The sequence below is a fragment of the Eptesicus fuscus genome, chromosome 15, assembly GCF_027574615.1.
Source record: "Eptesicus fuscus isolate TK198812 chromosome 15, DD_ASM_mEF_20220401, whole genome shotgun sequence".
Lineage (NCBI taxonomy): Eukaryota > Metazoa > Chordata > Mammalia > Chiroptera > Vespertilionidae > Eptesicus > Eptesicus fuscus.
The window spans coordinates 76,904,107-76,930,331 of NC_072487.1; the positions used below are offsets into that span (position 1 = coordinate 76,904,107).

General features: G+C 59.0%; 1 protein-coding gene across 4 annotated transcripts in view; it reads right to left on the reverse strand.

Annotated features, from left to right (window-relative positions):
• Positions 1–3,684: 3,684 nt before the first annotated feature.
• The window catches only part of TSC1 (TSC complex subunit 1), a 38,818-nt gene continuing 16,277 nt past the window's right edge, over positions 3,685–26,225 (reverse strand). Inside the window, exons 5-23 of one of the 4 annotated variants that reach the window (XM_054726957.1) lie at positions 25,775–25,927; positions 23,635–23,779; positions 22,343–22,497; positions 21,992–22,065; positions 16,631–16,806; positions 15,754–15,866; positions 15,329–15,443; positions 14,921–15,039; positions 12,920–12,989; positions 12,428–12,529; positions 11,631–12,189; positions 10,180–10,223; positions 9,434–9,585; positions 8,493–8,675; positions 7,658–7,768; positions 6,983–7,105; positions 5,794–5,981; positions 5,562–5,723; positions 3,685–5,243 (exon numbers count right to left, since the gene is read on the reverse strand). In XM_054726957.1, coding sequence (XP_054582932.1) covers positions 4,736–5,243; positions 5,562–5,723; positions 5,794–5,981; positions 6,983–7,105; positions 7,658–7,768; positions 8,493–8,675; positions 9,434–9,585; positions 10,180–10,223; positions 11,631–12,189; positions 12,428–12,529; positions 12,920–12,989; positions 14,921–15,039; positions 15,329–15,443; positions 15,754–15,866; positions 16,631–16,806; positions 21,992–22,065; positions 22,343–22,497; positions 23,635–23,779; positions 25,775–25,927 — 3,252 coding nt within the window. In that variant the 3' untranslated portion in view covers positions 3,685–4,735. Of the gene's footprint in view, positions 5,244–5,561; positions 5,724–5,793; positions 5,982–6,982; positions 7,106–7,657; positions 7,769–8,492; positions 8,676–9,433; positions 9,601–10,179; positions 10,224–11,630; positions 12,190–12,427; positions 12,530–12,919; positions 12,990–14,920; positions 15,040–15,328; positions 15,444–15,753; positions 15,867–16,615; positions 16,807–21,991; positions 22,066–22,342; positions 22,498–23,634; positions 23,780–25,774; positions 25,928–26,225 lie in introns of all 4 variants that reach the window. The other 3 variants (XM_054726955.1, XM_054726956.1, XM_054726954.1) reach the window with 3 other exon arrangements.

Below are 26,225 nucleotides of genomic sequence, written 5' to 3' on the forward strand. Positions count from 1 at the left end.
ACGCCCGCCTCCTCCCCGCCCCCAGGTACAGGGCCCGCCCCCTCCCCGCCCCCAGCCCCAAGGCCCGCCTCCTCCCAGCCCCAAGGCCCGCCTCCTCCCCGCCCCCAGCCCCAAGGCCCCCCTCCTCCCAGCCCCAAGGCCCGCCTCCTCCCCGCCCCCAGGTACAGGGCCCCCCTCCTCCCACGCCCCCAGGGGCAGGGAGGGTGTGGCAGGCCAGCTGGACAGGTTCAGTGTCACTGGACTCCACAAAGGGCTGCATTAAGCCCACTGTGCCAGCCAGCCGTTAGGGACGCCAGCCTGCCCCACCTGACACCAGGCTGCAGCCGGTCATGCTCAGGCTGGACACCCCAGGCTGGACCCTTTGGCTCAGGTCACACCCCCCACCACACCCCCGCAGGCCACTCTGGGGAAAGGGCCTGAATTGGAGGCTGGTAGTTGAAGATTTGTGGCTGTTTTTGCCAGAACAAAAGGATCTTACAGAGACCAAAGTCAGCTTCCGGACCTTGTCAGCACTCTTCCCCCCACCCCGGGGTAACCACCACCCAGACCCCGAGGTTTTCCCGGCTGGACAAGCCCCCGAGGCCGGGAGTCCCGCCACAGCAGCACAGCCTAGTGCAAAACGATAAATCTTTATTTGTTCACAGTTAAACACAAGCAACTGCCTTGACATTTAGAACATTCTAAGGACAGCAAACCCTTTGGATTCCAGTCCCCCCTCACTGTCTTGTCCCATTTCCTCCTGCAGTTCATGTGGACGGCGTCAGATGCGGACTGTGTGACATGCTTTCAATCGAGGCGGGAAGGTTTAAACCTTTTGACGAGAGATGACTTTTTAAAATATAAAAGCCGTCAGTTTAAAAAATCAGTTTTCATGACGAGACCCCTCTTCCTTCACTGCAGGCCAGCCGCTCGACCGTGAGCTCCAGAACTAGGTCTGGGTCAGCCCTGCCCCTCGGCAGGTGTCTGCAGTCACGGCGTCTCTGAGAATCGCTCCCTGGGTCTTCCCAGCGCCACGTGCCCAGCTGCCTCCTGAGCCAGAGCGCCCGCTGCAGACAGCGCCGAGGGGGGCTCGGACGCTCAGGGCGTCCTCTGCAAGACCCTCCCAATGGGCCAGCTAGCCCGCTGGGCCGGAGGATGGACCTTTCTGTGGCCCTGGGGAGAGGAGGGGAGCAGAGGGAAGAGCAAGGGGAGGGAGAGGAGGGGAGGCGGGAGAACGCGCCTCTGCCTTCCTCAGCTCCTCTCAAGGCCAAAGCAGTCGTGGGCGCAGGTACTCGACTGTCCCAGGCAGGTGTCCCATGTCCCTCCGGCCACTCACTCAGGCGAGTGTGTAAGGACTGCAGACGGCGTGGAAAAGACGGAAACCGCTCGCAGAGCGGCCACCGGAGAGCAGGCAGCCGGAGAGGCAAGTACATCCGAGTCATGGTGCAGACACGAGCCACCTGGGGACAAGGGTCCCAGCAGCAGCCGGGGCCAGGCCTGGCCCTCAGGTTCCTTCACGCTGGAGAAAAGCTTAATGGAGGGCAATCAGCTGCTTGGGGGGGAGGGCCTCTAACTCTGGATGTAAACAGACACACGCACCTCATCAGACCGGACTCCCTGACCAGTGCTCACTGCTAGTCGGTTTCCAAGCACGTGCCTCGAGGAGTGAAGCTGCAGCAGAGACGTGATCCGGGTCATCCCCTCCCCACAGGAGACACGCTCCGGGGTGGGGCTGAGCTGCTCCAGGGACCGCCTCGGTCCCCACCTGCACAGGCTGGACACTCAGTGCGGGACCGAGCTGCACGCCGTCCACCCTCCTTACACCGGCCACACACACACACACACACACACACAGACACACACACCCCTCCGCCCCCGCCCCCCAGCGCTCGCACTTAGGAAGATTTCTTGCATTGGCTCTTCGGCATTTCCTGCCAGCGGCCTGCTCTGGTGCGTGGTGCACTTGCCCTGGGCTAGTCAGAGCGCGTCTGTCAGCGTCGCCACCCGCTCACACCCTCTCCTCGCCACCAGCACGCCATCCGTGGCCTACGCAGCGGCTCAGCCTTTCTCGACAGCAACTCCAGAAACCCGTGCTGCTGCCAACGGGCCGGCTGAGCGTGGAGCTGTGGCCTGCTGCCCGTGCCCGGTGCCGGGCTGGCCTCTGCCGAGACGGCACGGGGGCTGCCCTTCCCCGTGGTCAGTGGCTCCTGGGACCTGACCCTGGACCGTAACAGCTCACCTCCCCAGGACTATTCCCCCGTCAGGCCCACACATATTCCGCTCACAGAGCAGCTTACCTATGGCTGCTCTCCGCTCACAGCCAAGCAAGGACCGAGAGCAGCTTAGTCCAGAGGTCTGGCAGTTTTCTCTCCTGAAGAATGCTGACAAGCTCAGGGAGGACACGTCCACCCACCGCCTCATAAAGCTGGCCACCGTCGCCCAGAACCCCAGGACCTCTCCGCCCAGGCACGACTCCCTCCCGCCTGTGCGCTCGCGCAGCTTCCCTCTCACGCCAGCGCGGCCTCCAACCCCACAGTCAGTGTTCCTACGTTTCAGCAGGACCTTGTCAACCCACAACTTCACGTCTGACACAGAACCTTGTGCTACGTGACCTGCCGCGGATTCAGGGGTGCACTGCCCCGTGGAGGCCAAGCTGCTGTCCCCCCACCCCCGGTGGTCCTGTATGCTGCTCCTACGACTTCCCTGCTGCCCACGCAGCAGTGTCCGGGGGACCAGGACATGCCATAGCTCAGGCAGCGTGCCCGGTGACGGGACGGAGGCCGCCCACCCAGCCCGTGAGCACCACAGCGCCACCGGCCCGGGCTCTGCCAGGACACGGCCTCCGCCTCCTTGTCCCGCCCATCCTGCCTGGAGGCCGGCCTCCCGCCTGGAGGACGTTCGGCATCAGGCCGCCTGCTGCCTTGCAGGTTTACCAGTTCCAAAGCCCACAGAGCTGAGGGCCGAGGCCGCTGCACCAGCAGAGCCGGTCCCTCGGCTGGGTCACTGCCACGTGACTCCAGGCCTCAGCCCGAAGCCTCGGGTGAGTAGAACCCACGGCCCCCAGAACCAGCTCCTCGGGCTCAGGGCCGGGGTAAAGCTGGGCAGACAGACACCGGCAGGAGGGCATGCCAGAGGCTGGCACAGAGACCTCCGTGGAGCCTGCGCCCGGGCCTCAGCCCCTTCACCACGCTGCCTCCGCCTCCCTGTACTTTTACAATCGGCCCATTTTTAGAACTGTTTTCCTTTCTTCCCATGGGCCTCCTCGCCCTGCCAGCCAGTGGGGGACACGCAGTGACAAGCCTCGCGATTGGCCAGCTGCCCTGCAGCTCTGCTCTCCTCTGAGGCTGAGCCAGGCACCGGAGTGTCTTGGACGTCCAACTTCCTCGGGACACTGCAGATAAAGGGGCGGTGCGGGCCCGCTGACCGCCTCGCCCAGGCCGGGGCCAGTCAGTCACGCCTGCAGACTCTGTCCCGAGGCCAGCTCATTGCATGGGACGCGGGCCTCTCACCACCCAGCCCCTTGGGGAGGGATGCCAGGGCGCCTGTCCCCCCGACAGAGCCTCCCCGCTCCTGTGCGGAGACCCACCGGGAGGTGCCTTTCCCTCCTTGTGGCCGATGGCGACTCCGAGCACAGAAAGCAGCAGTGTCCTCGCTCCCCCCAGGCCTCAGCGCCCCCTCCCCCCCTCACTGGACACCAGGCAAGAATTCTCAGGCTTCCGGCGTTTATTTCAGGAGCATCTGCCGAGTTCCACTCTGCCAGCCAGTGCTCTGGCCGGGGCCACTGCCCGAGCACACTGGGCGGCAGCCGGGGGTCCCCGAACTGGTGTAAAAGCTGTTACCTCTTTGGTGGCCTGGAACCGACTTAGTGAGGAGCTCTGAACCCTGAGAAACAAGGTCGCAGGGGCTGAGAGGCAGCTCTGGGGCCCCTCAGAGCCGTCCTGCTGCGGCGCCACAGAGAAGCTGACAGAGGTGCCCAGGACACACGGACGGACAGCCACCCAGGCTCGGCCAGCACAGCCCTGCCTGGAGGCGGCTCCTCCCCACCACCTTCCGCCGCAGACAGCAGGTTGCCCCACACCAGCCTGTGGTCAGACCAGTACCAGCTTTCGAGCAAACACCAAATAAATAAGAGGTAGTGGGGAAGGGGACAGAGCGTCCCGAAGGGGAGACCCGGTCCCCGCAGCGCCAGCTCCGACTTTCCAACAGACCTTTGTTCACAGACCCTCTGGGGAGCTTATCGGAACCGCCAGGACGGGAGGGGACTGAACCGTTGTTCTTTTAACCCACCGACTTAGATGCTGAACTTCACACCAAAACCAGCAAAAAAGACGCCAGCTTACACGCTGCCTCCTGGCGAGGGCGAGCAGATGACCTGGCGCCACCTGCCACCTGGCTAACGGCGCAGCCCGCTCTCCGGGCTGCAGGGAGGAGTGGTGTTAGAGGAATTTGGCCTCATATTGCACTGGTTCAAAGGGCACAACCTTGGGGGGAGGAAGAAAACCAAGCGGTGAGGAATGCAAACTGGCCCTCGGTTAGTACACGCTGCGAGGTCAATGGGGGCGGGAGGGGGGGGGCGGGGCGGGAGGGAAGAGGCATTTCCACGCCAGATCCAAAAACCGTTCCGCACTCAGGCAGCTGTCAAAAGGCCTCCACCCCACTTCCGCCCTGAGCCGGCCTCTCAGGCCCTGCGAGCAGCGACCTCGGACACGCCCGCCCTCCTGCCCAGCCTAAGGAGTTAACACTGATTGGCGCCAGCTCAGCTGTGCTCCTGGTGAGCCTCGTTGTAGTCCATGATGCGGAGCTGCCCCACACTGTCCGGGCTGGGCAGCGCTGGGCGCGGGCCGTCGGGGCTCAGGGGGGCCTTGGCCTCCACCCCCGCGTCCACACCCGGCTTGAGCGTCTCAGAAAGGCTGCTGCTGGTCACACCGTCCTCGTCGCACTGGCTCTCGCTCTTGTTCCGAAACAGCTCTCGCGCCTTCATGCCCAGGAAGCTTTTGGAACTCGGAAGGGAGCCCACCGTCGCGGGGATGCTGGCGGAGGGCTCGCCCACGGCCGTTTCCCAGCGGCTGCTGAACGGGCCTGCCCGCTGGGCCGGGGGCTTCTCCGGCGTGGAGAGCTGGCTGCTGCTGCTGCTGCTGCTGCTGCCGCCCCCGCCGCCCCGGGTGCTGCCAGGTCGGGGGGGCCTGGTCTCCCCGTTGTGGCCCGACACCGCGTCGCTGTGCCCTCTCACGGGACCCGAGCCGCTGTCGTTGCAGCAGTCCAGCCTGCAACAGAGCGGGGAGAGCGGCACGGGTGACGGTGGGCCCGTGTCCGGCAGGCGGGGGGCTCACACTGACACCAAACTCTGCCCATCGCTCGCGTCTATAACAGGCTCAAGCGAGGATCTCACCCGGGACACCCAAGTCACAGCCCGGCACATGGATGCGTCTCAAACATGGACGCCTCCTGTGCGTATCAGGGACTGGGGGCCAGGAAAAGGGACATGGAGAGGTCGCAGGGTGTCCTGAGGACAGGGCGTCGGGGGCTCGGAGCCACGTGCGGTAATCGCTTCCGACGCTCACCGCGCCGCCCTCTGCTCCTACCTTTCTTCTGCTGCTTCCGCTGCTTCTGTTCTTTCAACTTCAAGTTTTCTCAGGAGGCCATCTTTCTCCAACCTGCCGTACAAGTCTAAGACCTCCAGCTCAAACACCTGGGTGATTCGTTTCTGAGCCTCATACCGGCTCTCGGCGGCCTGCAGCTGGCCTCTGAAAGACACAGTGGCCGGAGTGGGACCCCAGCCGCCCCCACGCCCCGCGCGCCCCTCCCGCGAGTTACCTGGCCTGGAGCTTGACGTCCTCCAGGTACTTCTTCTGCTCCACGAGGAGGTGGTCCTTCTTGGCCAGCTGAGCTTCCAGCTCCAGCACGCGCCGCTGGGAGGTGTCGAGCCTCTGGCTCTGCTGGAGCGCGTGGCTCCGGTGCTTCTCCAGCTCTTTCCGGTACGCAGCCTTCATCACCTCCACTTCCTGGGAGAGGGGCCGAGGCAGGCTGGTGACCGCGCGGCCGCCCGCAGCAGCCGCGGCAGGGGCACTGAGGGCGCACAGGTGCTCGAACCCCAGGCAGCGCCTCGGGGCCGCTCCGTCTGCCCTCCCCCCAGGACCCGGCAGGTGCCCCTGAGTAAACTCTTCAGAGGTTCTCTTAGCCTGTAGGTTCCCCGTTCTTTTCCCAAAGCCGTTATAGCGCCCAGGAAGTGGGAGCCGGTTTCCAGATGAACTCCCGCGTGACCTGGCCTTCCCTCTGAAGGAGCCTGGCCTGCGGGCTGCGGGCTGCGGGCTGTGGGCTGCGGGCTGAGGAGCAGCCCCGGGATGAAGACCACGCCTCTGGGTCTGAGCCCTCACAGAGCGCAGTGGCGGGCGTGTGTGTGTGTGTGTGTGTGTGTGTGTGTGTGTGTGTGTGTGTAGACGCAGTGAAGGAAACACCTGAGCATGCACTATCACCCACTCCCAGCTCACTCACTCACATTACCCCGGGCTGTCTATACCGGCACGAAACTGTCCCAACACCACTGGCGAGGCACCAATTGATAAGACCGGCCTGACGCTGGCCTGGCCACCGACCGAGCCACCACCTGCTGAAACTCAACTCAACAACTAAAGGCAGGAGAACACGTGTGCACAGCGGTCCATACTCGGTCCTGAGCTCGTCCCAGACCGGCTCCCCTCCCTCCAGGACAGGGGCCCGGGCGAAGAAGGGGAACATCTCCTCCTCGGTACCCACTACCATCAGGTGCTGGCACTGACACCTGACTTAATCTCAAAGTGGCCCAGTGGGGAAGCAGGCTCGTGTGATGCTGAGAAGCGCTTGCATGGCCAGGCCAGGGGGAGGGGGGATGGGCACCAGGACCGCAGCGCCATTTTGGGAACGAGTCACGGAGCCGCTGGGTGACCAGTGAGGGCCGCCCGCCCGCCGGCCCCGCCCACCTCGGTGGTGACCAGTGAGGGCCGCCCGCCCGCCCGGCCCCGCCCACCTTGGTGGTGTCCGAGTGCTTGTTCTGCAGCTGCTCCAAGTACAGCTCGTTGACCTCGCCGAGCACGAGCAGCTGCCTGTTGAGGAACTCCATCTGCTGCTGCACCGACTCGCTGTTGGAGAGCTGACCACACAGGAACAGGCGGTGAACGGCCCACAGCGCACGGCTGGCAGGCGGCCACTGGGGGGCAGCAGCTCCCCACCCCGGCGCCGGGCCGAGTCCACAGCTCCGCGGTTGCAATCCCTAACCCTCAGCTGGGTGGAGGGGCCTCCCGGGGCGATGCAACGGACAAAAACGCACTTTAAACGGAGCCGGCAAAAAGGAAGAGTGCCAGCGTCCACACCGAGGTGGCCACGACAGGCCGCTGGGCGAGGGGGTGCAGGGCCCCAGCAGGGCATTCGGTCCCGGGAAGACTCCCCGCTCCTGGCTAAGTGATGTCTAGCAGCGCAGCGAACCCCAGAGGTTCACAGCTCAAAACTGAACCAACTTCCAACGGCGTGGAGAGAGCCTTCCGGGACACTCACAGGGCTCAGCAGCACCCGGCACCTGCCCACTCCACGCCAGTCACACCAGAATGTCTCCAGACCTGACCCGCTGTCCCCTGGGAGGAAGGGACAGGCGCGCCCCCTGCTGGGGACCCCTCACTGACACACAAGCCACACCTGTCCCTCTCACCTTCTGAGACACCTGGCTGAGCAGCAGCTCCGTGTGGCACACCTTGCTGTTGGCCTTCTTCAGCTCCAGGCGCAGCTCCGCCACCATGTTCCTGCAGTCCTCCAGCTTGGTCTGTGCAGGGAGACGCAGGCTCAGAGCACCAGCAGCCCCCCCACCCCCCACCCCAGCCACCGGCCCCTGCTCCCTCAGTGGCCCATCAGGAAGTAAGTCTTAGTTTTAAAAAGTAAGCTGTGGCGAGTTCCTGATTTGTTTAACGAAGGCCTCAGACCTCCAGGCCCCAAACTGCACCCAAGAGCCTGGAGCGGGGCAGCAAACGCCCCTGAACTGGGCCGGAGGGTTTATTTTTGAGGAAAACACAGCGACACCTGCTGGTTATCACGTGCACTACCGGCGGGGGTCCTTCAGTGTCAGCAAGAGGTGTCCCTGCCAGGATGTCGCCCTCTTTGCAAAGCTGCGTGTCAGGAGGTCAATGTGACCAGATCACCAGGCAAAAAGCAGTGGGAAACGGACATGCGGGTGACCCAGGGCGCACACAGCACTGGCAAATCAGCTGTGCCATTGAAAAAGGAACTTAAACTTTCTTAAGTTTATGTAGATTACTTTAAACAGCTACTAAGTTGTCAGGACAAGTACCACTAAGTTGTTTAGATCCACCTGAGAAGCAGAACTTCTGTTTGGTGCGGAGCCAGGAAAAATGGCTGACACACTGAGGGAGCTGGGACCTCTCCCTAAGTCAAATGGGCCTGCACCAGCCTCCGTGTCGGGGGAAGGGCTCGCCTTGGTGAGAAGCACACGGTGTGTGCCCCTCGGGGGACGCCCGCGCAGCGGCGCGTACCTGCAGCTCCTGGCTCTGGTTGTAGAACTCCTCCCGGTCGTGCTGCAGCTGCCGGATCTGGCTGTGCAGCTGGGCGACCATCGTGTCCCGCTGCTCCTGGAGCTGGCTGCACCTGGCTTGCTCTTTCTGCAGACTGACCTTCCACATCTGGATGTCCTTCTCCTGTAACTTCAACTGGTCTTTCTAGCAGAGACCAGAGAGGTCATCATGTTAGCTGCCTTCCAACATGGGCAGTGATGCTCAAGTTCAAATGCACACATTTCATCTCAAGTCTTAGCTGCCCTTTAACCATGCTGCAGGCCCCGAACCTGACCGCCCGCTCTGTCTGGCTGGGCTCTAGCTCAAGGGCTCCCACATTTCCCCTCAGGTCACTGGAGGGACGCACATCACGCCGCTCGCCCAGGCCAGCACTCAGCCAGCGGGTCACTCCTCTCAGTTACACGCTGGGTGGCAGCTGCCACAGGCTCACCTACTTTCCTAAGTGGCAGAGCCACGGCCAGTCTCCAGGTCCAACTGGCTGCACTACTGTGCCACACATTTGGGGCCATAAAACAGCTTCAGGAGAGCTGCTTTCACATTTGGAAAAACAAAATAATCTTTGACCCTGTTATCATCACAGCCAGTGACAAATCAACAAAAACTCCGCTGTCCCCGCGGCTTCCAAGAGCTGCCGGAGCCCAGAGCTGCCGGAGCCCAGAGATGCGGGAGCCCAGAGATGCGGGAGCCCAGAGATGCGGGAGCCCAGAGATGCCGGAGCCCAGAGCTGCGGGAGCCCAGAGATGCCGGAGCCCAGAGATGCAGCCACTCCTGTGTGAACCTCAGAGACGAGGCGGCCGCCTGAGCCACACCAGGGAGCAGAGCAAGGGCGGGAAGTGACCCGGCTCAGGGGCTGCTCCTACCGCAGCGAAGGGCCCCGCCCCGCCGCCCACCCCTCAGCTCACCATCGCCGCGTTGTGCTCCTCCAGAGCCGCCGCCCGGATCACCCTGCGGAGGAGCCGCCTGTTCCGGACAGCGTGCTGCTGCCGCTTAAAGCGCTCATAGAGCAACTGGTTGTGCAGTAAAAGCAGCTGGTTACGGAGGGTGCGGATCTCATCTGAGGGAGGAGAGCCTGATTTTAAAGCAGAGGGAGGTGGCAGAGATGCCTTTTACATGGCGTCCAATCAGCCCCGCCCAGGGTCTGTTACTCAGGAAACCATTCTTTAACAAAGAGATTGCCGCCCACTGGCAAGGACCCGGGGCTCCCAGCAGCCCCTCAGCAGGAGGAAGTATCACCACCGCCGGCCCCTGCTAAGGGCACACTGTGGTGACACTCTGAGCATGCTTTCCTTGTCTCCACAAACTGGAGCCACGTGCGTCCACTCCTGAGGTCCCTTTTCTTCGCTCCCCGATACGTTTCCCCCGAGAACTCTCCAGGACCACCCCCTGCACTTGGGGCTTAGCCAGGGGGCCGGGCGTGAGGTCTGCACTGTCCGCAATTCTACTGCGAAGCGCATGGTCTTTGCCACTTTTCAACAGGAAAGCCGACTTGACGACACCCGAGATCCCCGTTAGCAAGCGCACGGTTAAGTGGCTGGAACGGGAGCAAAGGGGGAATCTGCTTCCTACAGGGCACCTCCCGCGTGGACGGAAAAGGCAACAGGCAGGCAGACCCACGTGGGCTGATCTGGAGCTCAAGTAACAACTTTACCTCCAAAGTGGGTCCAGTCGACAGACTTGCTGGGTAGAGACAACCTGGGAAGAAAGGTTTGAAGCACAAAGTCACGGCCTTACGTACCTGGAGTTGTAAGGTCAGGTCCCTCCTTGTGGCACAAGAAAGCCTTCAGCTCCCAGTCCCCGCGGAGTCAGCCGAGGAGCCCGACAGCCCACTCGAGGGAAGGCCGAGGCCGCGGGCCGCGCCCAGAGCTCACCCTGTGGCTGGCGCGCTGTGCGCAGCTTTCCAGGTGCCTGGTGACCAAGCACACGGAGAGCTGCCCGTTCCCAATCCTCGATTGAAATACATGGGGAGCAGCTCTGGCTTGAGACACTCCTGTCACCGAGTTTAAGGAAAAAGGAGGTCGTTTACCTGGGCCTATTACCCTGAATGTCATTAAAATATGACCTTAGCCCAGCCGGCGTGGCTCAGTGGTTGAGCATCTACCTATGAATCAGGAGTCACAGTTCAATTCCCAGTCAGGGCACAGGCCCGGGTTGTGGGGTGTGCAGGAGGCAGCCGATCCAGGATTCTCTCTCACCACTGATGTTTCTCTCTCCCCCTTCCTCTCTGAAATCAATAGAAAAATATATTTTAGAAAAAAAAAATGGGGGGGGGGGGAATCTTAGCCTGTACACCAGAAGGTAGCAGGTTCAATTCCCCATCAGGGTGAGTCTGGGAGGCAACTGAGTGATGTTTCTCTCCCACATCAATGTTTCTCTCTTCCTCCCTCTCCAAACTCAATCTTAAAAAAGAAGACAGAGAGAGATGTTAAATATTACCATCTCTGTCAAATTCTGCCTTAGGTTACTATACAGAACGAAAATGAAAACTAACATTCCCCAAGAACCTGCTGAGTAATGACCGAGAATTCAAACTTCCCTCACGCCTTCCTTGAACCTCCTTTGAAAAGGGTAATAAAAAGAAAGGTTGAAGAAAAAGGAAAAAAATAAGAAAGAAAAGAAGGGTTGGAGAGTGTCTCAGACAGATCTCTAAGAAAGCGCGTGCGCCGTCCCGGGGGAGGGGCCACCTGAGCTTGCTTGAAAGGCTGCTGACTTTCTCCCACCTGATGAGCGATGGCAGCAAACAGAAGCCCCCTCGGCGAGCAGAGGGCCCTGTGGCCAACATGCCTGCATCTGAGATGCCACAACCTCGCCCTCCGCTGCGAGAGCAAGCGTGGAGCCTCGGAGCGTCCTCAGAGCGCAGTGCCAGACGGCCTACGGAGGCAGGAAGCCTCGTGTCAAAATGGGCACGAGGGATGATCCTGCTCAGTGTGCACGTCTGGGGGACACACAGCCCTGTGCACGGAAAGGCGGCAGCTGGAGGGTGTCCGCTCGCACGGGAGGAGCAGCGGCCCCCGGACGGAGCACACTGCCTGCGCCCCCCACGCGCTCACGTCACCGGGACAGACACCGCGGAGGACGCCCTCCTGCTCAGCGGCGCCTTACCTGCTCAGCTCCTTGCCGTGCGCGTCAGCGCCCTGCTGGATCAGCCTGTCCAGCACCTCCAGGGGGGAGGCAGAGGGCACCCAGGCTCCCTCCGCGCTTCCTGGCACCTTCTTGACGAGCTCCTGGGTCTTCGTGCTGACAAAATGGTGGGCAGCCTTGGGCAGTGCCACCTCAAAGAGATGATCGTAGGGCGGAGGCTGCCCACTGCCGAAGCCCGCGCCCCTCTGAGACGGAACTCTGAAAGGGCTGGGCGTGAGGATCCTGGTCTCCAGAGGGGTCTGGCGCTCCCTGCTCCCGGCAGGACTCTCGTCGAGGCCCCCGCAGGGCAGCTCGATGGGGGTGAAGGCTTGCTTTGGTGTGTCGGGCCCCAGCTTGTCCAGGGACGAGTTGAGAGGCTCGGGGTGCACACTGGCGCCCTGAGCGCTGGCGGTGGCTGACGGGGTCTTCCTCGGACAGCCCAGGAGACTGTCCTGGTAGAAGGGAGAGTCGAAGCCTCCTCGAGGAACCAGAGGCTCAGTGTCGGCCGTTGTGATCTCAGAAAGTTCTTTATAAATTGCCGCTGAGGGGAGGGAGGGAGACAGAGACACCAAGTGAGCAGGCCACCTGGGCAGGGCCAGGCAGGGCCACCCAGAGGACATTACCGAGCGGCATCCCTTCACCGGGCGTTGGACCCAGAGTGCACCTCCCATCTCTTCTCCCAGGAGGAGAAACACCACGCCAGCCCGCGTGCTGGCATGAGGCCCCGGTTCAGTTTTACCATCTCTCCACCTCACCAGGCCCAGGAGCCCGGATGTTACCTTCTTCTTTGTCCTTTTCAATGCTGTCTTCTTCGGAGGCCAGGCCGCCTAAGAACCCCGGAAGGTCACTGAGAGGAAGTTCTTTGCTGCCAGGAAGTTCTTCTAGAAACAGACAACTCGAGTCAGAGAAACACGCTGGAAACCGCTGGGACGGAAACGCGTCCCGTCACGGAGGTGCCGGGACGACTCCCTGCTGGACCGACAGGCTGGAAGGGCTCTCCGGGGCGGCAGAGCTCCGACACCGCCGACACCAACTAACGGTGCCGAACACGGGGCCCCCGGGAGGAAATGCTCCGGCCCTAACGCTCAGCGGACAGGGAAAACCACGGGCTGGCAGCTCCGCACCCAGGTGCTTCCCTGCGCTCGCTGAAAAGCTGGGTCACTGTTAGGTGGCCTCTAGGGTAAAGGACAGGTTTTGGGGTCTCGAGGCCTCAGCGGTTTGCAGCCTTCCAGGATTTCCTGTCCCCACACGTAACCCACAGGAGACGTTACCTAGCCCGCGGTCGTTGGGAAGGTGGTGCTGTCTGTGCAGACAGGGCCGGGCCGGATCTGTTTTCTCCTCCTGAAAAGATGGGCATGTTTACATCACTCGGCGAGGCTGAGCACCCAGCCCCGGACGTAAGAGAAACACCCAAGTATCTGTGCTGTCAGGTTAGAAAGCTGTTTGTCTCAGGACGCCTTGATATTCTTAAAACTGTTAAGAACCCCAGGACCTTCTGTCTATGCGGTTGTGTTAAATCTCCTGAAAGTTACTGGGTTAGGAATTAAAAGAGAAGTTTTAGGAATATTCATTAGCCCTAACCGGTTTGGCTCAGTGGATAGAGCGTCGGCCTGCGGACTCAAGGGTCCCAGGTTCGATTCTGGTCAAGGCCATGTACCTTGGTTGCGGGCACATCCCCAGTAGGGAGTGTGCAGGAGGCAGCTGGTCGATGTTTCTCGCTCATCGATGTTTCTAACTCTCTCTCCCCACTCCCTTCCTCTCTGTAAAATATCAATAAAATGTATTTTAAAAAAAGAATATTCATTAATTCGCTTAAAACAAGAATGAATGAGGCGAGCGGAGCTGTTGTCCGTTCCTGCAGCTGCTCTGATCCCTGCAGGGAAGCAGCTGGGCGCTCCCGCTGCCTCTGCCTTCCGTCTGCTGCATACGGCGTTCTGGCGAAACGTGAAGAAAAAGCTGGGACCCCAACAAGCAGTGGTTAGAAGTAAACTATGTTAACAGACTGGGGGTAACATCTCTGATGTCGCACCCACACCTGACAAGGTTACTTCCTAGGGTTATTTACGGTGTGAAATCTGAAGCCATGGCCATTCATGCCCCGTATGCGTGTTATCCACCGCCTGCCTGGCATGTACACGAAAGCGCCTTCACCACGCATGAGGCTAGACTGCAGTGGTCGGCAAACTCATTAGTCAACAGAGCCAAATATCAACAGGACAACGATGGAAATTTCTTTGGAGAGCCCAATTTTTTAAACTTAAACTATATAGGTAGGTACACTGTTATTAACTTAATTAGGGTCCTCCTAAGCTGGCCTTTGCTAAAACTCAAGGGGCCAAAGAGCCGCATGTGGCTCGCGAGCCGCAGTTTGCCGACCACTGGGCTAGAGCATCGATCTCTGGGCATTTGGCAGAGACTGGCTCACGGAGTCATGCAGCTGAAACAATTCACCATCCCATGCTGACAACGCGAAGGCCTAGCCAAGCTTCCCGAGACCTTCCATCTCACGTGAGACCAGGGGAAGCTATCAGCTTGAGGGGCGGATGCAGTGTCTTAATATTCCAGTTTCACCTGGAGCTGGATTTTATCACTGGCAACAAATACTGTCAGTTGTTTATCTTGAAGAGACAGGCTCAGTGCATCTTTAACAAACTAACTGCTGGCCACACTCAGGTCTGAATACCAGTGCCAGCCAGCTCTCCGATAAAACCGGAGCTTCGGGAGGAAAAGCGCCGGGTCAGCTCTGGCCTGACCCTCCCTCGCACGGTGCCTGAGGTCACGCCACCTGGTGTGAGCAGTGCTATGTGCACGTCCCCTTCCGTCAGAGTTACACAATCATGTTCCCGAAGGCCACGATCTGGTTAACGACTTTCACTGCTTCCCACAGAATATTCTTACGTTAGTGTTTTGGCTTTTCTTTTCAACAGAAACAAACAGTCCAGGAAGAAGACTGTAACGCCTGCCAGGACAGGTGGGCACCTGCTGACTCGCGCTGCGGGGCCGGGCGCTCACCACCGTTTCTATACCAGGAGTTCCACGCCGTCAAGGGGCAAAGGACAGCTTAGTATCACTGCGCCAGCACTTCTGACCGCGGGCTCCAGGAAGGGCTCCAGGCCCGCGCCAGCTGCCCCGCGTGGAGAGCTGCTGGCTGCTCGGTCAGGTGCTGTTTAAGGCCACCGCATTTCAGGGGGAGCGCTATCGGGCATGAGAGGCTTCACAGAGTGAGTGAGCAGGCAGCCACGGTGCTAGGGCAGAGGGCGACCCGAGCATACCTTCCGGGGGGGTGTGGCTGTGGGCGGGGGGAGCGGGCCGTGCACGCAGTCATCCGAAGGGCAGAGCGGGGCGGGCGGAGGAGAGGTCGCCGGGGTTCCCGAGGGAGTTCCTTTTCCACCTGCTCGGAGACAAGGGCAGAGCGCACAGTCACTGGGCCGGACTGCTGAGCTGCCGCGGTCCTGGCGGCCTGGCGCCGTGAGGAGAGCTGCCAGAGATCATTCGTGGGGAATCCAGGCCAGGCTGTTTCTAGGTTCACTCTACATGTTCCGGAAGCCCCCGAGGTTTGCATCAGTGTCAACATCAGGTTCACTGCGGCAAGTCCCCAAACACAGTCAGACCCGAGGCTGTTCCTGGTCATAAATGGCAGGCCCACCCCCACCACCCAAACCCACCCGCGGCAGACATACCAGGGGCACCAAAGGCTTTACTGTAGGGCTGGGAGCAGTCAGGCGGCACGTTTCCAGGAGAAGTGGGAGGCGTGGCCATGCCGCACACCAGAGATGGGCTCCAGAGAGTAGTAGCCTGGGAAGTCAGGAAGCGTGTTGGGATGAGCAAGGACCACTCACCCAACGTGTACGTCCCCGGGCGGTGGCCACTTCCAACTAGAAAGAGGCACCTCATTAAAGCTCTATCAAGAGACACGTTGCATTTGTAAGTCTAGACTCCCAGAGAAACCCAAGTGGGTTTTGCTAATGTAACCCATCCTTACAAACAACTTTCTGAAATGAGCAGTGTGAGATTTCCCCGACCACGTGCTAACGCCCGACCCCAATGGCCCGCGCCGGCGGCGAGCAGAGAAGCAACGGGCGCACTCTGCACCCTGGGACCGTACTTGCGGGGCCTCGGCTGACAGCCGTGGCGCAGGGGAACTCAGAGGCGGAGGTAGCTGCCCTGGCGTGCTGGATATCGGCCGGGACGCGGAGTGAGGGGTGGAAGTCACGCTCCCTGCAACGAAAGGGAGAGAGCGCACGCCTCGCTGTGTGGCCCGGTTGTGCCGACAGAACACCGGGCCACCTCGTCCTCGCTGGGGCTCAGCTGGTTGGCGCACCACCGGGGGCGGGTCCCCAGTCAGGGCACAGACAAGAAGCAACCGACGAATGCCTGGATGGTGGGATGATGCTTCGGTGTCTCTCTCTCAAATTAAATTTGTTTAAAAAATACGTCTTCTCAACTTCCAACAATATTCCGTTCTCTACATTTAAAGAATATCTGAGGGCCCTGGCATCCTGGGGAATGAGTGCAGGGGGTCTGCAGGAAACGTGAGGAGGCAGGGCCGGGCCGATGCCCCAGGGGGGCTGCCTACAGAGCAGCCTGGACTCTGTACCAACCCAATTCCACTCCGGGCAGACCCGGGCACACGTCAGTGCTGCGGCCCAGAGGGCCTCACACGTGCCAGAAAAGTAGGAAGACTCCCTTACGCACAGGAGCCTAGAAGTCACTTAAATCCATTTTCCTTGTTAAGCATCGCAGACACAGCAAGTCTGCTGGCACATGATCAGGCAGGAGACCGAGGACATGGGCCTAAATTACACTTGAAGGAGGAATTAATCAGCAGAAATGGGGGCAAATTCCAATTTTAAATATTTGGGAAGCCGCTCCTAGGAGCTGACCCAAGTCTTCTTCTAGGAAAAGAAAAAGAAAGTCAACAAAAATCAACAATGCGTCCCAGGCCAACGCGGGAGGCAGGGAAGTACCGGAGTCCCTCCTACCAAAGCTGTTCTGTGCGTCCACGTAAGGGCTTGCGGTGACGTCGGCTGAACGAGGGGGCAGGCGGGCTGAGTTTTGGTGAGACACAGAATAGCCATCTTCATACGAGGCTTCTGTAGGGTCCAGAGAGATTTTGGCACACTCGATTACAACATCATGGGTTTCTAACTTCTTCCACCTGTAAAAGGCAAAGAACGTCAAGAAATGCAAGCTGTAATCCATTTATTTATTTATTAAATATATATTTCTTTATTGATTTCAGAGAGGAAGGAAGAGGGAGAGGTAGAAACATCAATGATGAGAGAGAATCATTAATTGGCTGCCTCCTGCACGTCCCCCACTGGGGATCGAGCCCGAAACTCAGGCATATGCCCTTGGCCAGAATTGAACCTGGGACCCTTCAGTCCGCAGGCTGACACTCCATCCACTGGGCCAAACCGGCCAGGGCAAGCTGTAATCCATTTAATCAATCAAATACATACGCGTGCTAACTCCAGCCAGCCACTGACCCGTGATTAGCACAGAACAAGGCAGAGCCACACCAGCCCAAGAAGTACTGACCAGAAATTAGGCATTCATTTCACAAACCTATATCCTCCCCGTTTAAAGTGGTTTATCAATCTACCAGGCACTAAACTGAAAGAAAAACTTCATCAACAAAAGACTAGGCCTGGCTCAAAACAGAACACACACTACGCAGAGCAGCCGCCGGGGAAATCTCCTTTGGAACGAAGGCAATCAAAGAGCAGGGAGGCCTGGAGGCTGCCAGGGAGCTGAGCGTGACTGAGGGCCCTGGTCAAAGTGCTGGGATTCCAAGCCATCCTCAGGCCGCAAACACGGCGCAGCAAGTCCCAGCCCTGGAGCCAGCCACCGGAAACGTAAAGAACTGTCTCAGGGCTCTGGTCTGGGAGCCGCAGTTCTGCTGCTGAGAGCACGGCCCACGGAGAGAGACACGCGTGGCGATGTGCACCGGGTCAGCACAGCACAGCACAGCCCGTGATGGGAAGAAGGGAGGAAGCACCCCGAGTCCAGCCAGAGCCTCTGCCGAGGAAAGACTGAGACCCTGTCAGCGGGTCCGTGGTCGCCAAGAGGGCGGGCGGGCTGGAAGGGGCTTCCTGGGCAACGGGACTTTCTTCTACTGCGAGTGAGCCTTTTGTCAAAACGGAACAAAACGGATGAACTTTACTGTATCTAAGTTATACCATACTAAAGCTGGCTTTAAAAATCATGCTTTCGAAGATTAAGTGACAGCAAATGCTCAGGATATAATCTTACACGAGTAAAGGAAACAAAACTACTCAGAGCCCTGGCTGGTGTGGCTCGGTGGATAGAGCGTTGGACTGCGGACTGAGGGGTCCCGGGTTCGATTCTGGTCAAGGGCACATGCTTGGGTTGTGGGCTGGATCCCCAGTAGGGGGCGTGCAGGAGGCAGCCGATCAATGATTCTCTCTCATCACTGATGTGTCTCTCTCTTCCTCTCCCTTCCTCTCTAAAATCAATGAAAATATGTTTAACAAACAAACAAACAAACAAAACTACTCAGAGATACACAAACGGATATGCTCCCACTAATAATTCAAATGAGAAGAACAAGACATGGTGTGTTCCTTTCCTCTCTTACTTCGTCGGTGTTTGCCAAATGCGCTAAGTGGAGGCGCGAACGCCTTTGCTCGCTCAGGTAGAACGGTCCTCCTGTGGACAGCATCTGCTCTCCGTGTTTCTAGGTAACCAGTCACCCCCAGAGGCTCTCGCCTCCGTGTTCCGAAGCTTACGGAGAACAGCCCGGCAGCCCCGGCCGCGCCACGGCTCCCCGAGGAAACATCTGCCCGATGCAATGGTTCTAGGCCCGTGTTCGGCAAACTGTGGCTCGCGAGCCACATGCGGCTCTTTGGCCCCTTGAGTGTGGCTCTTCCACAAAATACCACGGCCTGGGCGAGTGTATTTTGAAGAAGTGGCGTTAGAAGGAGTTTAAGGTTAAAAAATTTGGCTCTCAAAAGAAATTTCAATCGTTGTACTGTTGATATTTGGCTCTGCTGACTAATGAGTTTGCCGACCACTGCCTAGGCCGCTCAGCCTCGCTGAGATGTGGGGACTGTGGTATCACACACAGGAAAGAGCCGGCTGTGGGGCCTCAGGCAGCTGCCCTAGAGGCAGGGCCTTGGGGTCCCTACGCAGCCTCTCGGGTCGGTGCAGGGGAGGGTCTCCTGGCAGCCTGTGACACCTGTGGCACGGCTGCTAGCCTCCTCCCCACATTCTCAGCGGCTGGAAAGTGATTACGTGAGAGCAAGAGTCAGGACATGTACGCACACAGACGGACCTTAGAGAAGACAATGAAGTGCATGTGGCAGGGATGTTTTATCTCAACCAGAGCAATAGATGCACTTCCGGTAACTTCTGGATTCTTACAGGGACTTTCCATACTGTAAGCTCTGAAACTGGGGGCACAGGCTAGCCAGCCACAGGTTGGTTTATTTGGTATTTTTTCTTTCTCGGGTGTGCTAGTAAAATACAAGTACAGCCTGTTGTTCAACGGCATCTTAGAGTCAATGACATGTGACAGTTTAAAGCCAGCGCAGGGTTTAGAAACCCGTCCCACGCCCCTGGACCTCACCTGCACTCTGGTGAAACCGTGCTCGGTGCTCAGGGGAGAAAGGGTCAATGGGGGCAAATCTAAAACGCCCACACCCACCAGGCAACCCGGCTGGGAGAGAGCCCTTTCTCTCCGTTTTGAAGGTGTTTCAGAAGCCACCGCCATTCTGGTGTCTGGTCCTTACTGCTTGGCTCTGTTTTTCCCTAAGAGGTTTCTCTCTGGTGTCTGAAGTGTCACAACACTGAACCTTGGCAGCGTTCTTTTACGTTGATTAAGCTGAACACCAACCAAGTCCTCTGATCTGGAAATCATGTCCTCCAATTACCGTTGGTGTTACTTGTCCCTGCATTGGAGACTTTCTTCTATCACTTCTTTCGCGTCTGTCCCCCACCGAGCTTCCCCGCTTTCTAAAGCTGTGCTGGACGCCGGGCTCCTGGACGGACGCCCGTTTCCCAGCCTTCTCCCGGGCCTCTCCTCTCCGTCCTGACTGCTCCCTGGGACGGCGCAGCTATTCTCCCGTTCTGTCGCTGCATGTTTGCTCTGGATACCCGTTTTCATTTTCGAGGGGTCTGTCTTTAGTCTGGCTGTTCTCCTCCCTGTAGCCACTGCTGACTTTCCTGCTGCTTCTGTATGCTCACTGTTTCCAGCTCCTTGTCCTCTTTGCCTTGGTGTCTTACCTTCTGAGTTAGAGCTTCTTCGAAAGCCTATCGAGGCGAGGGAGGCTCTCTAAGTTGACCCAGGAAGCTCCAAGTTAATAGAGTAGACTGAACACTCACACCCAACGTACAACCTCCTAAAAGCCCTGGAAAAAGCCAACTCTCAACATTCTCACAGACATGAGAGATTGCATCCAAAAACAAAAACGGCGGGGGGTGGGGAGCTGGAGAGGGCCAATGGGGGGAAAGGGGGACATATGTAACACATTCAACAATAAAGAATTATTTAAAAAATTAAAAAACAAAATCAGGCGACTATAAAAAAGGAGCATTCAGGGAACTGAAACAGCTCCCGGGTATCAAGAACGGGGTGGGAGAAATGGCTATAGCAGAAGGATTAAAAACTAACGATAGGACATCTTCAGGGAATAAAACAAAAGAGCAGAGAAGCAACGGGCGAGTAGGAAAGAGCAGAGAACCATGTCGGGGGTCCCAATTCAATGTCAGGAGTCGTAGAAAAAGACAGAGACGATGGAGGCAAGGAAATGACGCATAAACAGAGCATTTCCTAGCACCTACAGAGCTCCCAGACCGGCCAATGAGAACGACTCACCAAGGGACAGCACTGGGAAATCCCAGGAAACAAAGGCAAGGCTCGCAGGCCCCCGAGGACACCCAGCCGACAGAGGGCGAGAGTCAGAGGCCGTGTCCGCAGCAGCGCTGGGAGCAGGGGCACCGGACAACGCCTCCCAACTGCCGAGTGAGAGTGACTCCGACCTGCAGGTCTCCGCCCAGCCAGACCTGCACCCGTCCTCCCAGAGCTCCGGAGGCGGTGCTCCAATGCAACAGAGCAAGCCGAGAAAGACGGCGTGGGACCAGGAAACGGAGGCCGCGCTGAGGAGAGCCACGGGGAAAGGCCCGGCGCGTGAGGTGAGCTGTGCGAGGCGCAGGAGCCCACCTGTGAGGTCAGAGCAGACGTCACTACGGCCGCTGCCCCGGGATGCTCTGAACGGAGGGCAGAGCGTGCAGGAGACCCTGCCCTGGACAACTCGCCTGCACCTCGCCCGCTGATCTCACACTGAAGCAGCCCCACTCTCCTCCTGTGCCTGCATCAGCGAGGACACGCCTCCGTCCCACAGGACTCCGCACACAGCGCTCTCCTCCCTCGGCCATTCCTTCGGCAGCACACCGACTCCTGGTCCTCGCTCAGACCTGCCCGGCGCTCTGACAGGTAGGCCTGTCTCCCGGGACTCTCGTGATCTTGCCCACGGACCTCCCCAGAAGCGGCTCCTGTAAACTCTTGAGGAAGGGAAAGCCGGACCAGGACGCGGACCCTCCTGGCTCTCCCCTGGGGCCCTTCGCTGGACAGTGACGAGACTACCTTTCTATGAGCCGGGCTTTGCTCCTGATTCGTTTCTGGAGGAAACAATACGTGTGACCACACTACAGGAAGGGAAAGGGGCCCATTAACAAGAAAGCAAGAGCAGTGGCTGCTGAGGTGGGACAGGGAATGAGGGAAGGTGGCTGCGACAGGGGCGGCGCCCTTTTCTAAGCGGGTGGTGCCCACAGGTCTGCTCGTGTTACCATCACGCGCCGCACACCCTTCCTGTGCTTCTCTCCGTGGACCTCACAGGGAGCGGCTCTAAGGTGACCGAGGCCCGGGCCCAGGCCTGGCTGCCGGCGGGAAAGGGGCGGAGGGACAGGGGCTTCTCACGGCCCGGGCAGCAGAGTTCCATCCCGTCCCCCTTTCGGTCCTGCCCCTGCCCCTGCCCCTGCCTGGGATCCTCAAATCAGGCTGTTTCTCCTCGGAGGAAGGGAGCGCCTGGCGGAGCAGAAGGACGGACCAGGGGCCCCGTCTCCACCTCCAGACCTTCCCAGCCCGCTGGCTGCAGCCACACGCCCCGGGGCACCGCAGCGGCCTCCACGCTGCTGAGTGGGATTCCCATTCCCTGTTGCTCAGGAGCGGTTCAGACGCCCGGGAGCTTTCCCTGCACGAGTCCTCTCCAGGGACTGACTCCAGGAGCAGAACCCACTCTCCCCAATGACCTCTCGAGAGGACGTCCCCCACCCCACTGCGATCTCGCCAGAGCCTGAGAAATATCCGGGGGTTTCCATACCTCCGAGGGTCCAGTTCATGGTCCTTGGATCCGGTCACCAGTTCCGGGTGGATCCGCACATGCTCCATCATTGGCTAGAAGGGTCCGGGTGACAAAGGAAAGGCTTAACTATCGCCACACAACAGGACAGTATTTGACAGTCAAGAGGAACGAGGACTGACGCCCGCTGCGACAGGGGGAGCTTGGACGCCGTGAAGTGAAGGCCCGTCACAGGGCCACACAGCACATGACAGGCAAGGCCATCAAGGCGGAGGGTGGGGCCCTGGGCTGGGGCAGGGTTCTCTTTTCGGAACTCCCCTCCACATCTAACACCAAGTAGTAAGTGCGCCTGGCCACACGGCTGCCGTTTACCTTGACCACTTCCTCGAAGGTCTCCAGGTTCTCCTTCATGCTGTAGTGGGAGCGCAGGAAGGAGACGAAGTTGCAAGGGTACATCCCGTAGAGGCGATGGAAGAGGGCGTAGACACTGGCGTGGAGATGGACCAGGTAGATTTCCGCCACGTGGCCTGGAAAGGAGGCGTCCAGGAGCCTCAGCCAGACACAGGCTGACGTGCGCCCGGCAGACACGAGCCCAAAGCTGCCGCCTGACTCCTTGCTCACGGACACGCCCCCTTGGCCCCCCGAGAGTGAGAGTGGTTTTCTACAACGCAAGTGTGAGCACGCCAGCCACCCTGAAAATCCATCGGTGGCTCCCTGTGGCCCCCGGATACACGCCCTCTCGTGGAGCGACCCTCAGGCTCTGACTGAGCTACCTCTGCCTCCTCTCCGTCATCCCTCCAAAGGGACCCCGGACGCCTCCCCACACCGGGCCGCCTGCGGACAGTCGCCGACCCCATCCTCCTGCCCCTGCCCCTGCCCGGCTCAGCTGCTCCCGAGAACGGCATGCCGGCAGCCTCTGTGCTCAGTGCCTGGCACTGTGCGTGGTGCCCGGCAAGGCTTAAACATGTGACCAGGTGCGTGAGGACCTTTAAAACCAGCAGCGGTCTCAGCCACGCACACTGTCCTGCCATTCGCTTCACAAGAGCTGAGAGTGGAAGGAAGAACACGCAGTTCACCAGCCCCGCCTGGACCGGTGGGAACCCCAAGTCTCCCTCGGACAGAAAGCAGCCCAGCCTGCCCCAGAGGCGACTCCGCCCCCGGCCCCACGGCTGTGCTGGAGCCGGGTTCGTCCTTTCAAGTGCACACCTCGTGCCGGGAAGTTCACGCGCTCACAGCTGGAGGCCTCTCGACAGAGCGCGCTGCCTGCCGAGGTTCCCACGTCCACTGCATGTGGAACGAGCGCGGGGGTGGGGACGGGCAGCGTCCTCCCTCCTCCCACACACACGGGACCAGGTCCTGGGCCAGGGGCCTGTGTCCTGTCAGAACAGTGCCCTGAGGCAAGCACGTCCCGCTCCGGCAGGGGTCGCCGAGAGGCAGGGAGCTCTCCCTCCTACCACTCGGCGTCTCAGAGGAACCCTTTAAGCCAAGGGAAGAAAGGCGTCGCACAGCAGCCTGGCTTCTGCCTGCAGCGGACACCGCCAGCTAGTCCCTCGTCTGGCTGCTGACAACACCCATGCCAGCGACAGAAGTCGGCGCGTCCTTCCCTTACCGCTCACCGCCTGCTCGGCAGTGAGAGCACCCGCCTGACAGGCACGAGGAGTTACCTGGTTTCTTCAGGCACCACGACGAAAGCCGGCCAAAAATGTCAAAGAAGTCGTGGAGGTGCTGCTTGCCTGCCTGCGGGATCATGGGCAGCATGGTGATCAGCACTAGGACGCCGGTCGTGAGGACGATGACATCAGTGTCCACCTGCGAAGGAAAGGGCGCGAGAAGAAACACCTGTGGGTGCAGGGCTGCGCCACGAGGTGCTGAGGACCAGGGGCCAATGAGAGCTTCGCTGACTCAGCCCCGCCCTAAGGCCCGAAGGTTGGAGGGACAGCACTGCGGCCGACTCCGCAGGAGCTGCTGAGGGCCGCTGGCTGCAGGAGCTGGCGCGGGAACCACGCACCCCACCCGCATCCCGGGGCAGCTTAACCTGCATGGGGCGACGCCCACTCCTCAAGCCCGAGGACGTGGAAGCAGGAGAGGCTACTTTTTAGCAGAACAGAGGAGTGCAGCTGTTTTCGTTCATGCAGCCAAATCCTAAAATGCTTACCTTTTTACAGTCAATTAAAAAACCACTACACACTGACAAGTCACACTTTTCAAAGGATCACAACAGAAGTGGAACTTAAGACCAAGTTAGTACGGCACTAACACGGTCCTCAACGGCTCCCCTTCACGGAGCTTAGAAACCAGCAAATAAAGGCGACACGGTGGCCTCTGACCGTGTCTACCTCCTACCCAGCGAGTCGCTCACTGTGGGCTCACGAGGACCCTGATGCCGATGGTACTGAGCCCTGGCCCCTGACCACATCAAGGCTGTTTGCCAAGGGACTGGAATTCGGATTTAAGAAACAAGATAGTAACCAAGACGCCCGTGAAGGCTAAGACCCTCATTATTCCTACTTAACAAGGAATCTATGAGTCTGGAAAGGAAGTGTTACATATACTGAGTTTTCACATCAAGCCCGTCCCTTTGTTACGGCAGCCATCTACTGATGAGAATAGAAAATGCTGGTAGGAGAACGTATGAGTTCCAGGAGAGAGGATTAACCCTCGTCTTATAACACCCTAACTGAAGGCTTGGGTAACAGCCCACGAGTAATTTTCAAGTAATTTTTTTGGAAAAGATGAGTCGTTTTGGACTCTAAATTAAATGGGGTGCCTCAAAACTGGATTATCTCCTCATCAACCCAATAGCTTAAAAAATTAAGTTATTGCCCTGGTCAGGTGGCCGATGGGTTAAAGCATCATCCCGTATACCAAAAAGCTTTGTGTTTGATTCTCAATCAGGGCACATGCCTAGGTTGTGGGTTCAATACCCTATTGGGGCTCCAACAGGGCATGTATGAGAGGCAACCAATCGATGTTTTTCTCTCTCTCTCTCTTTTCCTCTCTCTCTAAAAATCAATAAACACATATCCTTGGGTGAAGATTTAAAAATTGAGTAAGTTGGTAAAACTGTTCCTATTTTCCCCTAATACTACATGCATGTTTTTATGACACCTTCAATGTGTCTCCCTGGGACTCACCCCCAGGGACCCTAAAGCAGCCAGTCCCCTCACTGGCAGAGACACGAGCCCCTCTGCAGGGTGCTGTGCCGACGAGCCCGCGATACATACTCCGGCACGACCATGTCTCTGGGAGGAGCGAGCACTTCACATTAACCACGTGTCCTTCCCTCCCCGCCAGAAACCAGTCCAGGAACTGGAACAGATTAACGAAGAGCCCTCGTAGCTCAGCCAGCCCCTGCCGGCGCTCAAGTCATCAGGCTCTCTGGAAGTGCGACTGCCGCGCAGGAGCACTCCGGGCGGCGCAAAGGCAGAGACAGCCGCGCGTCCATGGCAACGGGCCTTTGAGGCCTCACTCTATTAGCTAACAGGAGCTTGGGAACGGGCTTCCCAAAGACGAGCTGGCATGTTTTCACCTGAGGGAAGGCTCGCCAAGGATGGCACCGAAGAGGCTTGGGAAAGAGAACCAACCTGCCTGAAACGTTACCGTATCTGCTTGGACAAAAGCTACTGGGCATCAGTGATGCCCTGAGAACGGCCTCAGTCCCAACTCTGCACTCGGAGAAACACCAAATGCCTGGAGTTTTCAAACTCTCAAGCTTAAAATCTAGCGCGCTTGCTTGAAGTGACTCAACATTTCAGAAACGACACGCACAAAGCCATTTCGTTCGAGTTCTTACACGCGGCGTACCTTGAGACATTTTAGCAGAGAAGGCAAGAGAGGTGCTTGAGAGAGCTTATGCTTCCAGGGCGGCTGCAGCCGGATGGCGTGTCCCAGTAACGAGAGCGTGGATAACCGAGAGGCGGCTTTGCCCACATATTCATTCATTTTGTCCAAGAGATGCTGGAAGTGTGAGAGAACAGGGAAATGTATCTCAGTAAAGCTGGGGGGGTGGGTCAAGGGAACCAAGGGAGACCCTCAGATGCATGTACGAGACCCACACAAAGGCCAGTGGATGGACCCCCGGCCCCCGAGGCTTCCCAATATGTAGAGCAAGGGTCACACAGGTACAGAGGTCAAGTTCAAGATTTAAATCATGTTGGCAAACAAAACACTGACCCATATGGCCTGAGAGAGGACAGCCTGCACTTCCTGAAAAGGGGTCCCATGACACAGGTCTGCGGGGGAGGCAGGGAGGCCT